Raw genomic sequence first — 19,479 nt, forward strand, 5'->3', positions numbered from 1 at the left:
TATGTGATGGCACACTGATAACTGAGAGAAGGATAAATGTCTTCCTAAGTAATTCTGGTTGTTACTGCAAGTGTGGTGAGCGTTGGTCAGTTGCAGCATGTGGGAAAACTGACATCATGGGAAACCAGAGGGATTATCCAGTCTGATCCAAGGTCAGGAGAATAAAGAGCTCCTCTGTTTGGAGGCTGTCCAGCAAACAGCCAGCTGGGCACAGCTAAGACGAACTATTTCAAATCATTCTCAACCTCTGCTGTAAATACACAATTGCCTACATTTCCATACTCTCATTAGGAAGAAGAACAACCTTTAACTGAACTTGGGATACGAAGGTGAAGAGACAGACCCACTGTAAGATAAACGGAGTGAAAGGCCATTATCTGCCCTAACAAGAGTGAACACGCCAGTGTAATTTTGCACATTTATCAAGCCCATCCTGAAGCTAAACCTTACAAGCTGCATTGAAAATTGTCTTGGAAAAAAAAAATCCTGTTTACCAGCTTAGGAAAACTACAAACTTTCTCAACACTAAAGCCAGAAACTGCTTAATGAAATGTGAGGAGTGAAGGACAAAGTCCACAGCATTTTATTTAAGTCTGAATAACCTGCCTGAGGGTATAAGATTAGCAAGCAAATTCTTTGAAGGTACAAACGCTAATGTATTTGTTCAGAATCAGATATGTGCTTTTGTTAAATTAACCCTTTTACAGGAAAGATGCAACATCTCACCATTAAATTAGTTCATACATTATTAAAAATAAATATTTTTATTTCACTTTCTGAAATCGCAGTGCTGGTCTAGCTCACACCCCAGCCAAGCTTTAGACTTTTTTCAGTCCTTAATTTAACAAACAAGACACAACTTTTAACTGGTGAGATTTTCAGTGGGTGCTTGCTGCTTGTAAGGCCGGGTTTCTTTAGTGTTTGTAGTGTTCAATGATTTTATTTATGGGTCCGTGCAGTCAGTTTTGGTTAATATACTGACATTACATGCATTTTTCAAAGTGAACAACATGCTTGTATGTATGTCTGAGCCGACCACATACATGCTTGTAAAGTAAGTAAGCACATGCTTTTTTTTTTTTTTTTTTTTGGTGTGAAGGCCTTGACCTGCAAGACTGTCCATTCAGTTTTTACACTGGTCAAATTTCCATGAGTCGAACTAAAAGCAGGTAGAGGGAAGTTTCCGCTTCTAATGCTTGTCTATGTGTCTGGGTCTTTACATATGTCAAAAGGAATCTTTTGTCTGTGTGTATGTTTTTTGTGTGAGTATATGCATACACATATGTATGAAAGGAAAGTATGTCCCGCTGTAGAGCACACTGGGGACTGGATAGGTCTTTCTAACACAAACACCACACACAGGAACATGGACCCCACTGACGCAGTAATGCGGGTGCAAAGGGGTTAAAACAACAGGCCAGTGAATGCATGGCACGGACAGAAGAAAATAACCCACAAAGTCCCATCAACTCGATTACCCAGAACCTGAAGCACACTGTTTACGACAACATGAAAGGCAGACACCACTCCCTGGCTCAGATTTCTGAACCAAACACTATTTCTGACTATGACTGATGCCATGGAGACACGTGGAAAACTGTCTTTGCTAATGCGTTGTATTGATTATATATGATTTTATTAGCCAAAATTGCCCATTTCAACTTAGAAGCTATCAAGTATTTGGAATATAAATGCTTTTATTGACCATCTGACATTCAGTCTTACAAAGGTACAAAAATAAATAAATCAAGCAACACTGGCCACAGCAATCCACAAAAATGTAATATTGTAACTGAATAAGTGTGCATATAATGGTGAATAACACTGTGTGGCTTTTCATATTAAAAATATTCACTTTAAACATTTCGGTCACTGTTCCCAGGTCATTGAAAACATGTCTGTGAATGATAATGATAATAAGTATGGTTGTACACAGGGCACACCAAATCAAATAACTCATGAAAATATATATATTTTGTTTTCTGTGCAGTGTGGACAGCGTGGCCAAGGTGCGAGGGGTGTCTGGGTTGCGGACTGTGAGCTAAACAAAAGAGGCTTTATCAATACCACCTGAGGGAAAATAATTCAGAATTTGGCTCATTACATCCATACAAAATCCAAACCTCTGGGAAAGAAAAGAAAACTAAGAAGCAGGAAGTAATCGTAATTAAAAGTTAGACTCATTGTCAATGTCAAAATTAATTAAAGTCTCAGTTAAGGTCAGTGCCACGTAGATACCAGGTCTTAAAGGATTTAAACCTGTTAACTGTATAAATGGCTTTCACACAGTCTCGTATTGGCAATATATGTACTTTTGGTTCATTCATCATTTTTTGTCATGTTTATACTGGGTGGCATGTACTCTTGTGTTCCTATGATAGATGAACTCAGTGAGGTGATAAAGGGATAAGCGTCAGATACAGTAGGTCCATCATCCTGTAGATGGAGAGTCTGACAGGACGCGGTGCAGTCAAAAGGAGCAGACCATTAATACACTTTCTCGTTTCTCAGTAATCATCAAGCATTCATTGTGAGGACTTTGATCCCATGCGCATTGATGTAGGTGAGTAAGACCTTGGCTCGCCTCTCGATGACATCGATCAGCTTTTCGATGCCCTGCCGGCCGCTCTGGCTCTCCCAGTATGTCTGGTCCAGGAAGAGGGACTGGAGGAGTTTCTCCCTCAGCTTCCTGTTCCTCAGCACAGAAATGGCGTACTCTGGAAACCTAGGCAGACAGAATGAGGAAGAAGTACACTTGGAGTTTAGAGGCATGTCTCAGATGCAGAGGATGTGGATCACATTATGGAAAGTGACGTCAAAGTATCCTGAGATAAATTTAGTCAGTCAAAAAGTAGAATGAGCTGAACATGTGTTGCAATCTGTATCCTCTGCACCTCTATCGTATTCATTTTTTTCGTGTAACAACCAAGGAGACAAAAGCATAGAGAAACAGCAAAAACAACATGAATGACAAGCCCACGGTTTACAGCTTTTTCTCAATCTTAAGTTTAACCATGCCAGTCTGCAAAAGTACATTGTGGACATGTGTTGCTGATAGTAAAAGAATATTTCACTAAGACCAATTATCAAGTATAGCTGCTAAAACACCAAATCCACAGAATAATTATCACAAACAGGCAAAAAATAGAATTGCTGAATTTAAATATTGTGTTCTCTACAGCTTGCCTCTAACAGAAATCCCGTGGCTCTTTGTTTCTTGACAGGAAATGTTACCTAAATCACACAGTCAGCAGGAAGTTTGTGTGACCAAAATGTCAACTGAAGTAAAATTACTCATAATTCTAGCAGTAGTACAGGGCTGTGTTTAACTGCTGTTGGTATTTTTTGAACTTTTTTGCATTATAATAGCTTTGGAGCTGGCAAAGTGTCCCATTATACCGATGACATATCAGCGGTGATAAAAAATTATATCAGTATCATATGAGGCTTTGGAAGAACAGGCAGTTTTTAGAGTCTGGGCTGAGTTACCCAGAGTTACTTTTTGGTTCTGTTTTTGCTTAAGGAGAAATGTGGGCAAGTACAAGCAAATGTTTTCTGCAAGAAGAACTGAAAGCACCCCCAGATTGATGCCTGATAAGGAAGATGTGAGTGAACAAGTGTTATATCATGAAAAGTTTGAATATAGTTTTATGGCTTGTTTCACTGACTTTTAGGGGGATTTTATTGCTGTTCTGCGCACGGAAATGTTTTTGTAGGCAAAGTGAACGAGAGAAAGGCGGAACATAATGGGGTGGTCTTTGAAGCCAACTAGAGAAGAGACACAGAGAGACGGCTAAGATTTATTCACTGAGCTCAGGTCTATGAGCATTTGTTCAAATCATACAGTGATACTGTATGATGTTTTTGGAGTGTGCCTGGAATAAAATCTCAAACATCAATTCACTTTGCCTTGATAAAAGTCAAAGAAATATATCCATCTCAGATCTACAAGGATTTAAAGATCAAAACAATATCAGATTTTAATGACATCTTGTGATCTCATGTCATCTCATAACAACTAAATTTAGATCCTATATCTGATTTGAATGCTGGGATATGAGCTCCTTCTTCGCTAACGATCACAGGGATCCACCGTCAGGGAGGAGATACGAGTGTCCTTGCCAAACCACAGTTTCTCTGCTGTCTCCCCAGCGGCATGACTCAATGATTTATTGATCAAAAGATAGATGAAATGAAAGTAATGTCTGTGCTGTGTGGGCTTACATATCTTCACAGACCTGTGGGGAATAGACCCAAAGAACACATTATCATAGCCCACACCTGTCACTCAGACTCGCTCATGTTCACTTTGTTTTATTTCAGTTTTTTTCATTTATTTCATTTGTCTTAACTTTGTGAGATGGAATTTGATATCTCTAAAGTGTAAATCTACAAAGTTAAAAACCAAATAATTAATGTTTAAGAATGATCATTTACCATCTGTCATATCTGATTCGAACTAATTATTCTGAGGGAAATGATTTCGGAGTCCATCTGGAAAAGATTCAACACAAAGGATTTAAATTGCTTTTTCAGCTTTGATTGCTGGAACTGTTCAACCAGTGACTGCTGTGATCCAAACTTACTCCTTGATTCCCTCCAGAAGCCTGAAGTCCAAGTTGTCCTCATTGCGGTCGAAGTATCCCTTGTTGTCAGTGAAGACCAGGTGTCTGGGGTCATGACCCCTGTAGACGATGTTTGCCAGACGTACGTGGTCCTGGTCTCCACACTCGGCACGGTGGCCCAGCTCGACACACACGTCCTCCCGCCGAGGCCTGAACCCGCAGCAGCTCTGATCCAGGCGGCTGTGAATCTGAAAAGACAGTTCCAATTTTACACAGCAGTTAGTGTTTTGAGAATAATATCTGAGCTGCTTGTGACATTTAGACATTTTCGAATAAGTATTCGTGGATTTTTCACGTTTTTATATGTTTGGTGAATCTGGAAAGCACAGGGGATTAACTACTCTAATATTGTTTTGACTTTGTATTCACTTATTTATTTCAATATTAAATAAAGGAAACAGTTTGACGAAGAAAACACTACACACATGCAGGAGGTGGATCTTCATACAGTGTTTCATACACTGTAATTTCATACATATTTCATTAGAAATGACAACTCCAAGGACTCAGTAAAGGTACGTCTTAGCTGATGTTATCATATTGACACAAATTAGAGCTCTCGACTTCTAAGTCACATGGCTGCACAGTGGATTCTGCTAAGCTTATCAGGCATGCTGGATGTTATATAACACCTTCTTGCTCCCCGCTGAAAGGCAATATCAAATTCAACTAAATCCCTCATCTATTCTTTCCCGTGCATGCATCATTTGTTTTGTGGAGGTTTCAGATAGTGCAACCCGAAGGGGAGAATGCAGTATTGGAGGTGTCACTCATGGGCTGCAGAGGGGACAGGTGCCACTCACAGACACTTTTTTTTTTTTTTTTTAATAAACCTGGGGTCTGAAGCACCTTGGATGGATGAGCATCCACCAAGGCAGAAAGTGTGACAAGATGAATTGCCTCCACCATACCTATCAATCATGCCAGATGCTCTGAAATTTACCTCCCTGTGTCTCTCAGAAAATGTAACCATCACCCTCTGAACTGCCTTTCAAATACTTGTTAGCTAACCTCATTAATGGATATTTTCACTTTGACTGAGTATCTAAGAGACCCAACTGTCTTTAATGTGTAGAACACATGCCTTTATGTAGGAATATAATATGCGTCTAGCTCAAGTAACAAAGAGGCAACTGACATGATTAAAAATGCATTTAATATAACACTGGCAAACCAATAATTAAAAAAATAAAATGAAATAAAATAAAACAAAACAATTGTTTCTCTTGTACAATATGATTCCCTCCTTATTTATTTAGTTCTCATTTTGTCTGGACCCTGGAACAACACAAGATGTATGATCTTTGATAAATAATAAAAGCTGTTGCACCATAGCCAATAGCCATTGCTGTTGTTACAAAGATTTCTAAACTAGTTTTGAATCAACATTTCCCAGTTCCCTATTCTCCTGTGCTTGCTGTATCACGATGAGGTGGGTGAGATAAACAGAACTCCAGACATGTGCTCTCTCTGCCAAAATGTGATGAGAGGGGCCTCCCACACAGGAAACAGGACATCTACTCAGCCAAAGGAGGGTTCCTTAGAGACAACTTAACATGGTTTTCTATAATAACAGCTGTTGGAGTACACTGCTGTTGCCAGACCAAGGAAAGTGGTCACTTATGAAGCTTTTTTGGAATTTATATAAGGCTGAGAGGGGCTTCAGCAACACAGAAATAAAGACATGGGAATTGCATCCCTGTTTTTGAGAGAAAATGTACAGTCTGTCTTTGTTACCTGTAGCAAGAAGTCGAACAGAACTAGTTTGCTCCACTCATAGTGATGAACTGTGGAGCAGCCAGAGCCAGGCTTTGGGCTGACGTTTTTATGCCAACACCTCTGCTTCAAGGAGCTCTGGTATTCACCCCATGTTAACCTGACAGTGGCTCTGTCTGCAGCAAAGTCTTCTTGGTACAGAGATGGATCCCACGACACCACTGGGCACGCCTGACCATCTAAAGAAGGTGGAGAGAAAGGTGGTCAGATTTGAGAGACAGAGTCACTCATAGTCTTCTCTGTTCTCTTTAACTAAAGCTGCACAGAACAACTTCCTCCTTCAACCCCAAGTAACTGAACAGATTAACACGGCATAAAGAAACTTACAACTAAACTTACAACTCATATGTATAGATATACTGATAGACTGATGTTGGTAGATTCAGGAATGGTTGTTGGGGCTGATGTTGTGATTTTTTTTGCTTGAATATTTATTGCCACGTTTTCTCTGACACACTGTGAAAGGGTAAGAAAAAAAGCAGAGAGAACTGTGGAATCAAGGTCCAGAAGTAAACTAATATGACTTTTCGGGTCTTTGGCAGTATATTTATGGATGTTTTATATATTAAATATAAAACAGATAAATATATTAGTGAGATGGAAGACTGGTGATGTGAGGACGGTGTACAGGAGAGCACAGGCGTTCTGTCATCTGCTGTATACTCCATGACACCAAAACACATACATACACATACTCTCTGGAAATTCTGAAGGTTTCGCCAAAATAAAAGGTGAATTTCTACCTTTAAATTTGCTGAAATGACTAGTTTATTCATAAACTCACATTAATGAAGGAGTACTTCTATCTGGATAAACAATATTTTAAATGAAGATTTCATCAGTAGCGTGCAATAACAGATAGTTATTATGATCATTGTTTGGCCTTGAATATGACTGTACTAGCTGTTGTCTACTTAGTGATCCTTAATGGTCTTGACTGCACTCCTTCTGACACAATGTGCAGACAGTGTTTCTATGTACGACTCAAAAGTACAAAATGCTTGCTGACAACAAACACGTTTGGTTTCATGTTGCCATGAATTCTGAATTACATCTACCAGTAGCACATTAAGTACACTTTAAAGGCGTAATAGTTACAACAACACTTAATAATGCACGTGATTCATTGGATCTTAAACTTAACTTTCCAGTGACATCAGGTGACCCAGTGATTAGCAGAATAGTTTGTATTGTGTCATTGAATTGTGGGCATACAGAAAAGTGATTCGTTCTGCCCAAAACACAACAAAGCTACAGAGATGCACCTCATCAGGGTAATATTTGTGGTGTTTTCAGTCAAATTTTCTATGTCACTGATCTGGTTGACGTTTCGGAAATTGCACTGTATTGTACACTTTGAATAGAAATGGGAATTCTACTCATCTCGAGCAAACCAAACCAAAATAATAAGTATTTAAATAGACTAGACAGAAAACAAGAATGATGTGATGGTGCCTGATGATGACCTACCGTGTAAAAAGCTGAACTTCCTGCTTACAGCTGGCAGTGTCCTATTAAGCCCCAGCACCCTGTCCAAATGGAAAGCAAATACCTCCGTGTTATCCACGGGTCTGTGGACGATTCCACACTGCCCTCCACATACCTTCGTCTTTTTTGCATGTTTTTGGTCGGCCGGTGGAACGTTCGTCTCACCCTCAAATATCAGAAGTGACGGGACGTCTCCACGAGAGACTTCTTTCATGCGCAAAACTTTGCCATCCGCGAGAAAACGCATGGTTTTCACGTCCTGCGCGCTGAACCACGGCGGTGCCCTTTGGCTGTAAATTCGTATTGAGCTAATGTGAGAGTCTGCTTTTGCATCATTAGATTTCTGGATTATATCCAATAATTTATAATTAACATCCCTCGTTTCTTTCCTGGTCGTCTTGGGTGCAAAGTTGCGCTTAATGTGGCCTGAGTCCTGCTCCAAGGAGACAAGTTTGTTCCGTGTAGAAGAAATATCATCTGACTTATTTCTCCTCACCTTTCTCCTCAGTTTTGGTCGGATTGTACCTCGAATGTGTACCGGTTTCAGACGCTTAGACTTAAGCGTAATGTAGACCACGTTGGACCGAGTCGGGACGGCAATGCTCCCACCGGTCTGCAAATCCTCAGAGGCTGACAGGGCACCGTTAATCTCCAAATCATACAATCCACTGGTGTGCCGAATGTTGTCCTTATCGGTCCGTCTGGCCCGGTGTTGCTGCGAGTGTCCAACTTGTGAAACCACGAAAAACAGATAGATTAAGCAGACGATCGCAATTATCAAACTCCTTTTTGAAAGAGGGCACCTCCGAAAGTTGCTGTGTAGTTTTAAGAGAGGGAAGCAGAGCCAGTGAAAGCGAGACTTCCCCATTAGAACTTATGTCATTATCACGGTGGAGTTTCTTTCTTTCTTTCTTTGCGCAAAACTCAAACCAGGGAGGAGTGCACAACTTCCTAAACTCATTTGAGAAGGGAGGATTTGTGGCCATGGAGTGCGGGGAGACAACAGCGCAGTGGATGGACAGGCAGGGAAAAACCCTCCAACCCAAACTCGAAGCAGTTTTCACATTTTCCCCCACATTTCTTTCCATTACATGTATAGGTAGACATAGTACCATTTCTGAAATGTACTCCTGAAATCCATTAAACTGGATGTACAATTGTGCTTTTAATATATTATATAGCGTACCATGCAACTATTTCAGCCATAAATGCACATGTATGTGATTATTAAAGAACTCAGTTTAAATACAGAAGTCAATAACTGATAACACAGTCTTTGAATTAAACAATTAAGATTATTTGTTTCGTTTATACGCTAGTCCACGCGTTTTAGACGCCACCTAGTGGCCAAATCCCCCAAAGTCTTAAGGATATTCAAAAAGAAAACCATTAACAACAGGAAACAAATACTTCTTCGTGTGCTGATGTGGCGATGCAGGCAGAGCCAGGATATCCTGATCTGAACTAAAACAGGTTAAAACATAGAACCATTGTCTTGAGGCCTATTACAGGTAGCTGCAGATAATAGTTTGTCTTCCTCATGCCTGATGAATGAGTCATCAGATCCGAAAACCCTCTTGTTTTTATTTATGTTTGTAAAATTCAGTGGATAGTAGTCACGTAGTTCCATTCTGCAAATTCTCAAGTGACTTGATTTGCAGGAGGTAATAAAAATGTGTGTGTGTGTGTGTATATATATTACCTCCTGTAAATGAGAAGAAACACATCATGTCTGTAGTTTGGAATATTCCATACTACAGACTTGATGTGTTTCAGTTTTCTTGATCACAGATTTCGTGATGCCCTTGTCATGCAGCCTCTGCAGGCCTTCTGTGTCAGGTTGACTGATTAGATAATTGGAAGCACCTGGCTGACTTTCTGTCCTCACCACTGCAGCCAGGCACATGTGGCCTCCAGCAGCTTTTTTTAAATTTGTGGAGGGGCTAGCCAAAGCAAAAACAAATATTCTGTTTTAGCATGCCCCCAGCAGTATGTTCCCTGTTGCTTTTATTTGTTGCTACGTTATTGATGGCAAGCTGTCATAGCACTGAAGGTACGTGTGACTGTGATTGGTTTGTAATACATATGCCGTGTGAGTCCTGTGCGCTGTTTAAAATCCACAAAGTATTTTGCTGTGAAGCTCATCCAGGTTCCATAAGGGGTAACCACAATAATGGACCGGGCAGCCTGGATACGTTTGACGTCAACATCAACTCAACCAATATCACTCATTTTGGCTATGGAATTGCTGCAAATATGGTTGCTGTGCTGCTGTACGGAAGCAATTTTGTCCCTATCAAAAAAATAGAGACAGGAGATGGTAAGCCTGCAGCTATAGAAATAGTTAGGTATCTTAAATTCTATATATATGCTAAATAAAATCAAAATAAGTTAGAGGGGAAGTTAATGTGTGGTGTTAAAATGCTGTGGCTTTGAAATAATTTGTGTCCTGTTCACAGGTATGTTCTTCCAGTGGGTGATCTGCGCGGCAATATGGGTAGTATCTATGATAGGAGACATGATCCTGAAGTCACCCAAATTCTACCCTTTTGCAATGCTTGGCGGTGTGATGTGGGCTACAGGTAAGCACATCCTGAAGCAATTTCTTATGTTGCTTATGTGACAGTTTGGTGTCACAGCATCACATTTCCTTCAAGCCACCAGCTGGGCGTCAAGTGCAGCAGATGGATTTAAAGCATTCGACTTTAAGAGTCCTTTTGCAGCGGTGCATCTTAAAAAGGATGATGTTCTTCTGTGAGAGAAGTGGCCAACTTTGAGGACACTGTCACCGCGTCCCAATTTCATACTAAATATTACGTCTTTAAAGTGTACTTAATGTGCTACAGATAGATATAATTCAGAATGCATGGCAACATGAAAACTCACTCAAACTTTTTTCTTCTTTCAGTTTTTTTTTTTTTTTGCCGTGTCTTTGTGACTTAACACAAAGTAGGTGGATAGTGAATACTGCAGTCTACAAAAGGTTCAAGGAATACAGTGTTTGAAATGTACTTATTTCCCTGGTTGCTGAGGCATAAAAGAGAAACTGCAATATTGCAATTCTCCAGGATTGCCATACCTACTGTTGTAGCTTGACTTATGCTAAATCACTTCTGTTTAAATTATATGAAAAACTTTAGTCCATTGCACCCACACTGAATTAAAACACATCATAATGAGGGCGTTTGGATTCTTCAAAGATGTCCAATCACTTTGATCCACAGGCAATATAGCAGTGGTTCCAATTGTGAAATCGATTGGTCTTGGTCTTGGAATGCTAATCTGGGGATCCTCTAGTATGTTGATGGGCTGGGCCAGTTCAAGGTAAGTCCAATTAATGTATAGACCTTGGAATTCCCTGTCTTTGAACGGTTTTATTAGTTTAACTGTTACTTTGAAGCAGTCAATCATTTATCAAATAACAGTAATGAGTAACTAAATGTACCCGTCTGTCACAGATTTGGCTGGTTTGGGATAGCTGCTCAGGATATTTCCAGGCCAATATTAAATTATTGTGGAGCTGGGTTGTGTCTGCTCAGGTAAACTGTACATTTGGAAGTAATTGTTCCTCGTTTTGTCCTTTAGCTACAGACAAATATGGCAATTGCGGCTCGTTCATTGGGGGGCGGGCGGTTGTTTTTCAGTGGCCTCATCTTTTTCTTTGTGAAAGCTGATCTAGAGCTACATCCCAATTCAGAATCAATTCCGCTACTAATCGACAGAGTGAGTATGTCATTAATTTGATATGTTTATTTTCTTAACTCTTGAGTAGTCCGTTGTCTTGAAGGACACAAAGATTACAAATTTAGATGTTTTACTTTTTGCAGAGAACAAATTCAGGCAGTCACGCAGCAAGGTCCTCTGAGTTCTGGATGGACACCATTGGGCCAAAGGCCAGGCGATTTATGTGAGCTCAATTCAGCAGCCACTGAGCTGTGTGAACAAATATTGTTTAAGCTAAAAGTATTTATAAAGCAATTATATACGGAGGGGCTTTAAAATGCAAACAACAAAAAAAGCTAATATGAATAGGTGTGTGTGTGTGTATAGATCATGCACCGTCAATTGTTTGTCAGCTTAAATTAATGTCACAAACTGTTGAATCCTTTTCATCAGCGGTTGCCTGCTTGCTGTTGTAGTGGGCCTGCTTTATGGTTGTTCCTTTGTGCCTATCCTCTACATTAAGAGCCATTCATCGTGCTATGACAGCATCTTCTATGGAGCCAGTGTCTATGGTATAGTTTAACTGTTTCATAACCATTTTTCTTCTGAATTTACTTTTAGTATACTTGAAATTACAATGTGAAAAGGTTAAAATGTCCTGAGATATAAGAATGCAGTTCCTGCTGTGGGCCTGTATTTAACCCAGGTCCTTGAAAAGAACAAGGTTTAATGTCTAGTGTCTGCTCCTGTTTCTGTCTCTTCCCAGATCTCGACTATGTTTATGCGCAATGCTCTGGGATTTTCGTTGCAAGCTCTGTGTACTTTGCTGTCTACTGTGCAGCCATGAATAACAAGCCCAGAGTTTACTCCAGGGCCATTCTACCAGGTACCACCAACCTTTCAGATTCAGGTTACACTAATTAACCAATCAGCATTCTCCTTCAAAGTATGCAAGATTTCTTAAAAAAAATAAATAAATAAGTAAAAGTCAGCAAACTTATAGACAGAAATAGTTTGATAGGAGTTCTCCACTTCTTTTATTTTATTGCATTGATTCTGTTACTTTTCCAGGCTCCTTCAAACCAAACAGCCCAAAGGCAAAATGATGGCTACAAATAAACTATTCCCATTTAAAGGAAACCATGCATGCTTTGATAAATGTAAAATGCCCCTACGATCTACACCCAACAGCCACATTCTTAATAACATTCCACTATTTTGTTTTTTGTGTCAAAACTGAATCTATACAGTTTTCTACTGGTGTTGGGATGCAGTGGCCATCTCTTTTTCTGATCTGGAAGAGCTCTATTACAATATTTGAGTATATTCAAGTCTTTAATGTTTAAATGTGGGCATGTAAACAGGCAAGAGGTCACAAACAGTGGTACAAACCTACTTGAGATTCATGTCAAAAGAATGCTCCTAAAACCCAAACGATACTGAAATATTAAACAAGTCTAAGTTGCAAAATGCTCCATTTGGAACAAGGCATAATGCAATTTCCAAAATCTATATGAATAAAAAGACCAGGCCAAAAAATTTGATACATTGCCTGCACAGCCCGGTGTTAAGTACTCGGCTCATTTATTTCTGAACCACTGAGCCACCATGCACTAGAGGTCTCAAAAGTCTAATAATAGCTCGAGTTTGACCCTCGCTCTGGGAAGAATCAGCTGTTGTGGAGGAAATAAAGCAGCTTCCTTTAGCGGTCATATCCACCCTCGTCCAAAATCTGTTGCAGTGTGACTCTTGTAGGTTGATGGACTTTGACTCACAGCTGGCAAGGTGGATTGCAGCAGTGAATTTCCTCTATCGTTACTGGAAATTGAGGATGTTTAGGCTCTTTTATTCATATTTAAATCAGCTTCAACTTTGTAACTTGCTGCATGTGACCATATAAAATGAATTTAGCCTACATATTTAAGCCTTGGCAACACTTATTTTATCCACTTGTGTACTTTTTCCTGCATAGTGAACTATTCTTTGTCTTTTATAAAAATGTATTTTAAGCCAAGGATAAACAGAGTCATGTCTTTTTGCTCTTTAGGACTACTGTCTGGCGTGATGTGGGCAGTGGCCACATACTGCTGGTTCCTGGCTAATAACTACCTGAGTTCTGTTATCACCTTTCCCATAGTTACTGCAGTAAGTACAACGTGTCCTGACAGCTGAATGGGCTTTTCAAGGGCTGAATGAAGATGTAAATTAAAAGCTTAATAAAAGGGTTACATTCCTCCTCCTTCTGGGCTCATACTGTCAAACACTATGTTAATTTTTTTTCTTCATTTTCACCTCAAGTTTCTCCTCTCTTGAAGTTCCAATGTCAGAACAAAGCGTGTGTCTCGTTGAGTTGTAGCAGTATCACTGTTGTGCCACTCATAAAACTCTCCTTGGCAAGACCTTGACAAATTTACAAAACAAATTAAGAGTGAATTATTCGAATCAGTGGTCTGTGCTTAAAAACAGATTGTTTGGTTTCTTCATAGGGATACGGTCTGGTGGCAGCACTGTGGGGAACCTTGGTGTTCAGAGAGATTAAGGTGAGCATCAAGGCTCTAGTCATCAGTGATCAATAAAGCAGATCTTGCTGCTTTGCTCCATACAGATTTCAAATTACACTCCAACAGAAGGCATTTATGATTTTGAAAGGATGATGCTTTGATTAAATTTCACTAGAGTAGATGTTTAAAGGTTTTATTTTTACTTCCACAGGGCTTGGGGAACTTCTTCATCTTCTTCTTGGCCTCATGTGTGGTGCTGGCTGGGTCCTTGCTCACCGCCTTCTCAAAGCTCTAATATCGCAGAACAAAGTCAAGTAAAAACATCTCGTGGTCATGTAGCGATTGTCACATTTTCTATCACAGAGTAAGGAGATGTGAATATTTCCTTTTAAAAAAAAAAAAAAGTTGAACCTCGTTTATAAAAACATGTAAAGTAATATGTTGTTTGGTATCTCACTAAGATTTGGTAGCGGTGTCAAGATGTAGTTAGCTCAATATGTATTTCTCAGATGTTTAGTCACGTGTGCTTTGTTCACTTTCCAACAAAAAGCCTGAATGTCACATTTATCCTAACACATGTCTCTGTCATTCTGAAACATTTTTGTTTTATATTTTTCAGATATGGTGACCGTGTCACTTAATATTTATTCACAGCATTTCCTATTAAAAAGAATATCCCCAGTGATGTTTTCTGAATGTTTTTCTTTTTCTGTTCTGATTTGGATATTTCACATTCTGAATAAAGTTTGTTTGGTAGCAGGAGTCACATCTTTTACTGTTCATAAATGTCTAAATATCAATATATCAAATGACTAAATATCAAAAATAGAAAAATCAGCTAATGTCACTCATAACTATGTGAACTAAAGGCACAATGTTAACATCCTCACAGCACTGTGACATGTTTATTACAGAACAACCAGCTGGGAGTCCTCAGACTTGACCTGGAAAAGACTCAAAAGAACCAAACTAAATAAATCTCAACTCTTCTTGTGCTTTCCTACTGAGACATGTGAATATGTGTACAAAATGCCAGTGGATCTGGTTCACTTTACAGTACTGACAGAGGTCATGTAAACATGGCAACTGACCTGAAATGAGTTAATAACTATAGTGTACAGTGTTGTCTGGGCTCGGTACAGCCAGGTATCCCAGAATGCATTTCAAGCACTCTGCTGTTCTAATTCTAGAATGACCATACTGCATCCTCCTGTCCTCCAGAGGACATAGCTTAGAATCATACCTGTAAATTTTTGAACCACCAAGAACAAAAGTCCAACATTTACATATGTGGTCCTGAATGGTCAAGAAGACAATGAACAGGCATTAATGACAAATCAATAATAATCCTTAAATCAAATTTAGGGGTTTAGATGAACTGAGGATCTCCTTCAAACTATGTCTCATCTTCATATTTCAGGATGTCTGAGCACCAACACAAGAAGTTGTATTCCAACACTATTCTCTTGTTGCATGATGTTTGCATTTGCCGTGATCACGGTCCACGGTCCAACACAGAGATACAGATGTCAACATTCACCACTGCATGGACGACAGCCAGTTCAGAATCACCAATTAACCCAACAAGTGCGTCTTTGACCTCCCGCTGCCACAGGGAGAAGACACAACTCTCATCTGATGCCCCAGCCACCAGCACACTAGACTATGATGCGTCATCCAATAAGTCAGTTAGTTTAAATTACACAGATCAACCACCACATTAAAATTACTGACAGGAGAACTAAATAACACTTCATCTTGGGACAATTCAGTGTTCTAACCAACTAACTGGGAGACATGTACAACCCACATATACCAGATCTTTGTCTTGTTAATAACCCTTTTTCCATTGTATATCACTTTTTGAGCTCAGAGAGACACATTTTTGTTTTAATATTCACTACCTGTTGTGCCAACACCTCCTAGAAGTGAAATGTACAGTAAACATAATTAAAATGTATTCCCAATCAACCTTGAGTGGCATCATAATTGCCAGCTTGATTACATGCAGGGGCTCCATTTGTTTTGCGTTAATGACACCAAAGATGGGATTTGTGTCTAGACTCCTTTCTGTGGTTAGATTTAGACAAAAATAAATACAATCTATTTTCATGTCCTTTGGGCTGTTCCCTTCAGTGAGTCATCTGCGTCCATCTCAACCTATCCTCTGTATCTTCTTCTCTCACACCAACTACCTGAACCAACTCCTTCACTCTGTCATACATAAACCTCCTCTTTGGTCTTGCTCTAGACCTGCCTCAGCCAGCTCTAACCTCAGCATTCTTCCAACAATATATTCACCATCTTTACTCTGAATATGTCCAAACCATTTCAACCAGGCCTCTCTAACTTTATCTCAGCTGTCTCTCTAATGTACTCATTCCTGAGCTGATCCATCTTGGTCACACCCATAGAAAACCTCAACATCTTCAGCTCTGATACCTCCAGCTCTTCTTCCGGTCTTTTCCTCAAAGCCACTGTCTCTAAACCGAACAACATTGCTGGTGTCAACACTGTTATGTAAATCTTTCCTGTCATTCTTACTGCTATTCTTTTCCTCCAACCATTCCATCCTGCCTGCGCGTGCCTGTTCACCTCTTTTCCACACAGCCCAGGTCAGTCCTCTGGACCATTGACCCCAAGTCCTGCACCTTTTGTACCTCTGTTCCATGTAACTCCCTGGTATTCCATACACATGTATTCACTCCCACCTTAACTGTGAACTCTGTTTTCCTCAGCGCACCTCACCACTGTCTTACTGCTCTCATACATATCTAGCACCCGGCTAACGTACTTTCCTGTCACTAGAGACATCTTCAAACAATATGATAAGTCCTTTCTCGGCACCTCTAGTTTTACAAAGACACAATAAAGCTCCGTCTGCCCTTCTCTGTACTTCTTCATCAGCATTCTCAAGTTACAACATTGCATCTGTAGTGCAATTTCTCAGTATGAAACCATACTGGTTGTGTATTCCTTATGATTTATCAAATATATGAATTAAAAATGGATTAGGAAGATATGCAAATACTTTGTAGTCTTGAATGATAAATTTTACTTTGACCTTTGACCAGAAGAAGATGTTGCCCTCCGACTCCCCCAGAGGATATGGTATTTTTTATAGACTAGTTTCTGGCATTTACGCTTCACTAGACAGGTCACGGTGCAAAGAGACAGACACAATAGAAATGAGAGATGACACAGGGTGGATAAGACCCCCCTGGATAAGACAGAGTTTTCACAGAAATAGCTGACATTTGGCTGGAACATTTTACTCAAACATTATGCCTTTGTCTTTCTCATTATTTTTTAACCTGCCATACAGAGCGGCTCTGTTCTGCTGCTGATAATGGTCTAAAATGGTAACGACGCAGACATCTTCTGCAGCATTTTGTATGGTCTTCCACAAATTGAAGCATGTCATAGAGGAGTCAGTGCTAGTCATTGTTCTGTGAGTTTGAACAAACTTACTTTTAAAATGTACTTATTTATTTCATTTTAAATCCACTATTCAATTTGGATAGGTTTGTTGGAGGGAATCTAAATTGTTTCACATGAAATGGACCTGAGACAACTAAGATATAGATTCTAAAATCTGGTGCTGGTTTAAACCATTCATGTTTATCAGCCCCCTCAACTAATCTGACACACACAAAGATGTGAGCTGACAGGTTCATAGTTTCAGGATATGACGAGCTTAGTTTCTGCAGCAATGTCTCAATTTTAGAGAATTGTTATTTGCCATAAGCATTTGCATGTGATTTTCTCTCTCTAATGAGCTTCGTCCATGTTTTTCCCTGCATCATTTTATTTTTACCCACAATTGGACATGAAAAGATCTGTACAACATTCAAACTCACTTTTTCAGACGCTTTTTCAACTTAATGCTGTGCAAAAATATTACTTCACAAACAGCACAAGACTAAACAAACTGCTACATGTAAAATGTAAATGCTGTAAATAAATTAAAATAACAAAACATGCAAAGATGTATTACAAAACAAAACAGTGAAAGAAAGTTTGGTCCATCAGATCCAGCACACCAAAACTAATTACCTCTGACAAATATGTGCACGTCTATTTAAAACAATATGTAACTTTATTACCATTAAGTTTTCTATATCAGATTCAACCAGGCTGTCTTTGGACAAATACACAGTGTCACTTTACATCCAGGGTAGTTAGCACTGCTGCTTCCCAGTGAGAAGGTTCAGGTTTGAGTCCAGCTCGGGCCTTTCTGGGTGGAGTTTGCATGTTCTCCCTGTGTCTGCATGGGTTTTCTCCAGATACTCCGGCTTCCTCCCACCATCCAAAGACATGCTTGTTAGGTTAATTCTAAATTGACCCTAGGTGTGAGTGTGAGTGTGAATGGTTGTATGTCTCTGTGTTAGCCCTGTGATAGGCTGGAGACCTCTCCAGGGTGGACCCCTCTCTCGATGACAGCTGGGATAGACTTCAACAACCCCCGCGACCCTAGTGAGGATAAGCGGTTGTAGAAGATGAGGCGAGACTTTACATCCAATGTTTGGTTGGCTTATTTTCTCGGAGACAGGGATGCAGCTGTCTCCTTAAAACAGATTATTTGGTCAGAATATGTGTCAACTGATAGCTCACAGTGCACAAACAGCTTCTCCACTGAAGTGGAGCAGAACTGCACTCCTCCAATGAAGAATGAGGCATGAAATTGAAACAGCATTTCGTAGAAACTACAGCATTGTTTTCCACAGGCACCTGACTTTTGAGCAAAGACATTGGGGTTGAAAAGAGTATCTTTCACAGAAGAGTTATGGTCTCAGAGGACTGTCACACAGAGAGCATTGTATGCCTTTGGTGATACACTGTCACAGAAAAATGCTCCCATACAGTTGCCATGAATGGGGGAGGTATACAGTATATGTCACCTAGCCAAACGATGCACAGCTTTACACCTACCCTTTCAGTTTAGCTAATTAAAAATTTGATCTCTTTTTCTGTTTCAGTAGTTGGCATTTTTTTATTGTGCTATTAACATAATTCTATCGTTTTCTTTTTGTTTCCACAATTCTTGGTCCCGTTTTAACGAATGCTCTTGTTTTAAAAAATGCTGACTGACTAATTGATCGATTGATATGAAGTTAAAGGGCATACTGCCTTCTTGCTGCTACATGCTACATAGGCTCCATGCTCCCACCAAGAAGGCCAAAAAAACAAAACTGACTTAATTCAGTGCAATTGTATTTGTATAGCTTCAATGCCAGTACAAATTGTCTCAAGACGCTTTACAAAATATGGTCTGAAAACTCATCCTGAAACCTCCCGAGCAAGCACGAAGGCAATGCTGGCAAGCAAAAACAAGGAAAATCTCATTAACAGGAAGAAACCTTGAGCAGAACCCAGCTCATATGGAGGGACCCATCTGCCTAAGGCCCACCGGCCCGGTACGACTA

General features: G+C 39.8%; 2 protein-coding genes across 3 annotated transcripts; one reads left to right on the plus strand and one right to left on the minus strand.

Annotated features, from left to right (window-relative positions):
- Window positions 1-1,679: 1,679 nt before the first annotated feature.
- Window positions 1,680-8,944, minus strand: gask1b (golgi associated kinase 1B). The gene is made up of 4 exons (XM_047584396.1): window positions 7,872-8,944; window positions 6,363-6,580; window positions 4,587-4,813; window positions 1,680-2,725 (listed from the first exon to the last, which is right to left on the minus strand). Exons 1-4 carry the CDS (start codon window positions 8,755-8,757, stop codon window positions 2,518-2,520), a joined length of 1,539 nt encoding a protein of 512 aa, XP_047440352.1. The 5' UTR covers window positions 8,758-8,944; the 3' UTR covers window positions 1,680-2,517.
- A 627-nt stretch (window positions 8,945-9,571) lies between these two features.
- tmem144b (transmembrane protein 144b) lies at window positions 9,572-14,734 on the plus strand. Of its 2 annotated transcripts, none has more exons than XM_047585429.1 (13): window positions 9,572-9,942; window positions 10,030-10,209; window positions 10,349-10,471; window positions 11,114-11,213; window positions 11,348-11,428; window positions 11,534-11,612; window positions 11,717-11,796; window positions 12,006-12,124; window positions 12,319-12,438; window positions 13,600-13,697; window positions 14,039-14,092; window positions 14,265-14,367; window positions 14,673-14,734. In XM_047585429.1, the coding sequence occupies exons 1-12, from the start codon at window positions 9,867-9,869 to the stop codon at window positions 14,346-14,348; spliced, it is 1,194 nt and encodes a 397-aa protein (XP_047441385.1). In that variant the 5' UTR covers window positions 9,572-9,866; the 3' UTR covers window positions 14,349-14,367; window positions 14,673-14,734. The 2 variants fall into 2 exon arrangements, 1 of the variants encoding a protein (XP_047441385.1); XR_007112860.1 differs by having other exon boundaries at window positions 9,574-9,942; window positions 14,265-14,417.
- The last annotated feature ends 4,745 nt before the right edge of the window (window positions 14,735-19,479 follow it).

The sequence above is a fragment of the Mugil cephalus genome, chromosome 5 (genome assembly GCF_022458985.1).
Source record: "Mugil cephalus isolate CIBA_MC_2020 chromosome 5, CIBA_Mcephalus_1.1, whole genome shotgun sequence".
Classification (NCBI taxonomy): domain Eukaryota; kingdom Metazoa; phylum Chordata; class Actinopteri; order Mugiliformes; family Mugilidae; genus Mugil; species Mugil cephalus.

What these genes read in the sequence shown, in the direction of transcription:
- gask1b (XM_047584396.1), bottom strand. Translation starts at nt 8,757, where the DNA reads ATGGGGAAGTCTCGCTTTCACTGGCTCTGCTTCCCTCTCTTAAAACTA. An exon ending in GAAGTTCAGCTTTTTACACG is followed by an intron (nt 6,581 to 7,871) that starts GTAGGTCATCAT and finishes CACCTTCTTTAG; the next exon opens with ATGGTCAGGCGTGCCCAGTG. An exon ending in TGTTCGACTTCTTGCTACAG is followed by an intron (nt 4,814 to 6,362) that starts GTAACAAAGACA and finishes CTGTCTTTTCAG; the next exon opens with ATTCACAGCCGCCTGGATCA.
- tmem144b (XM_047585429.1), top strand. Translation starts at nt 9,867, where the DNA reads ATGCCCCCAGCAGTATGTTCCCTGTTGCTTTTATTTGTTGCTACGTTA. An exon ending in CTCCAGGGCCATTCTACCAG is followed by an intron (nt 12,439 to 13,599) that starts GTACCACCAACC and finishes TTTGCTCTTTAG; the next exon opens with GACTACTGTCTGGCGTGATG. An exon ending in CCTTTCCCATAGTTACTGCA is followed by an intron (nt 13,698 to 14,038) that starts GTAAGTACAACG and finishes GTTTCTTCATAG; the next exon opens with GGATACGGTCTGGTGGCAGC.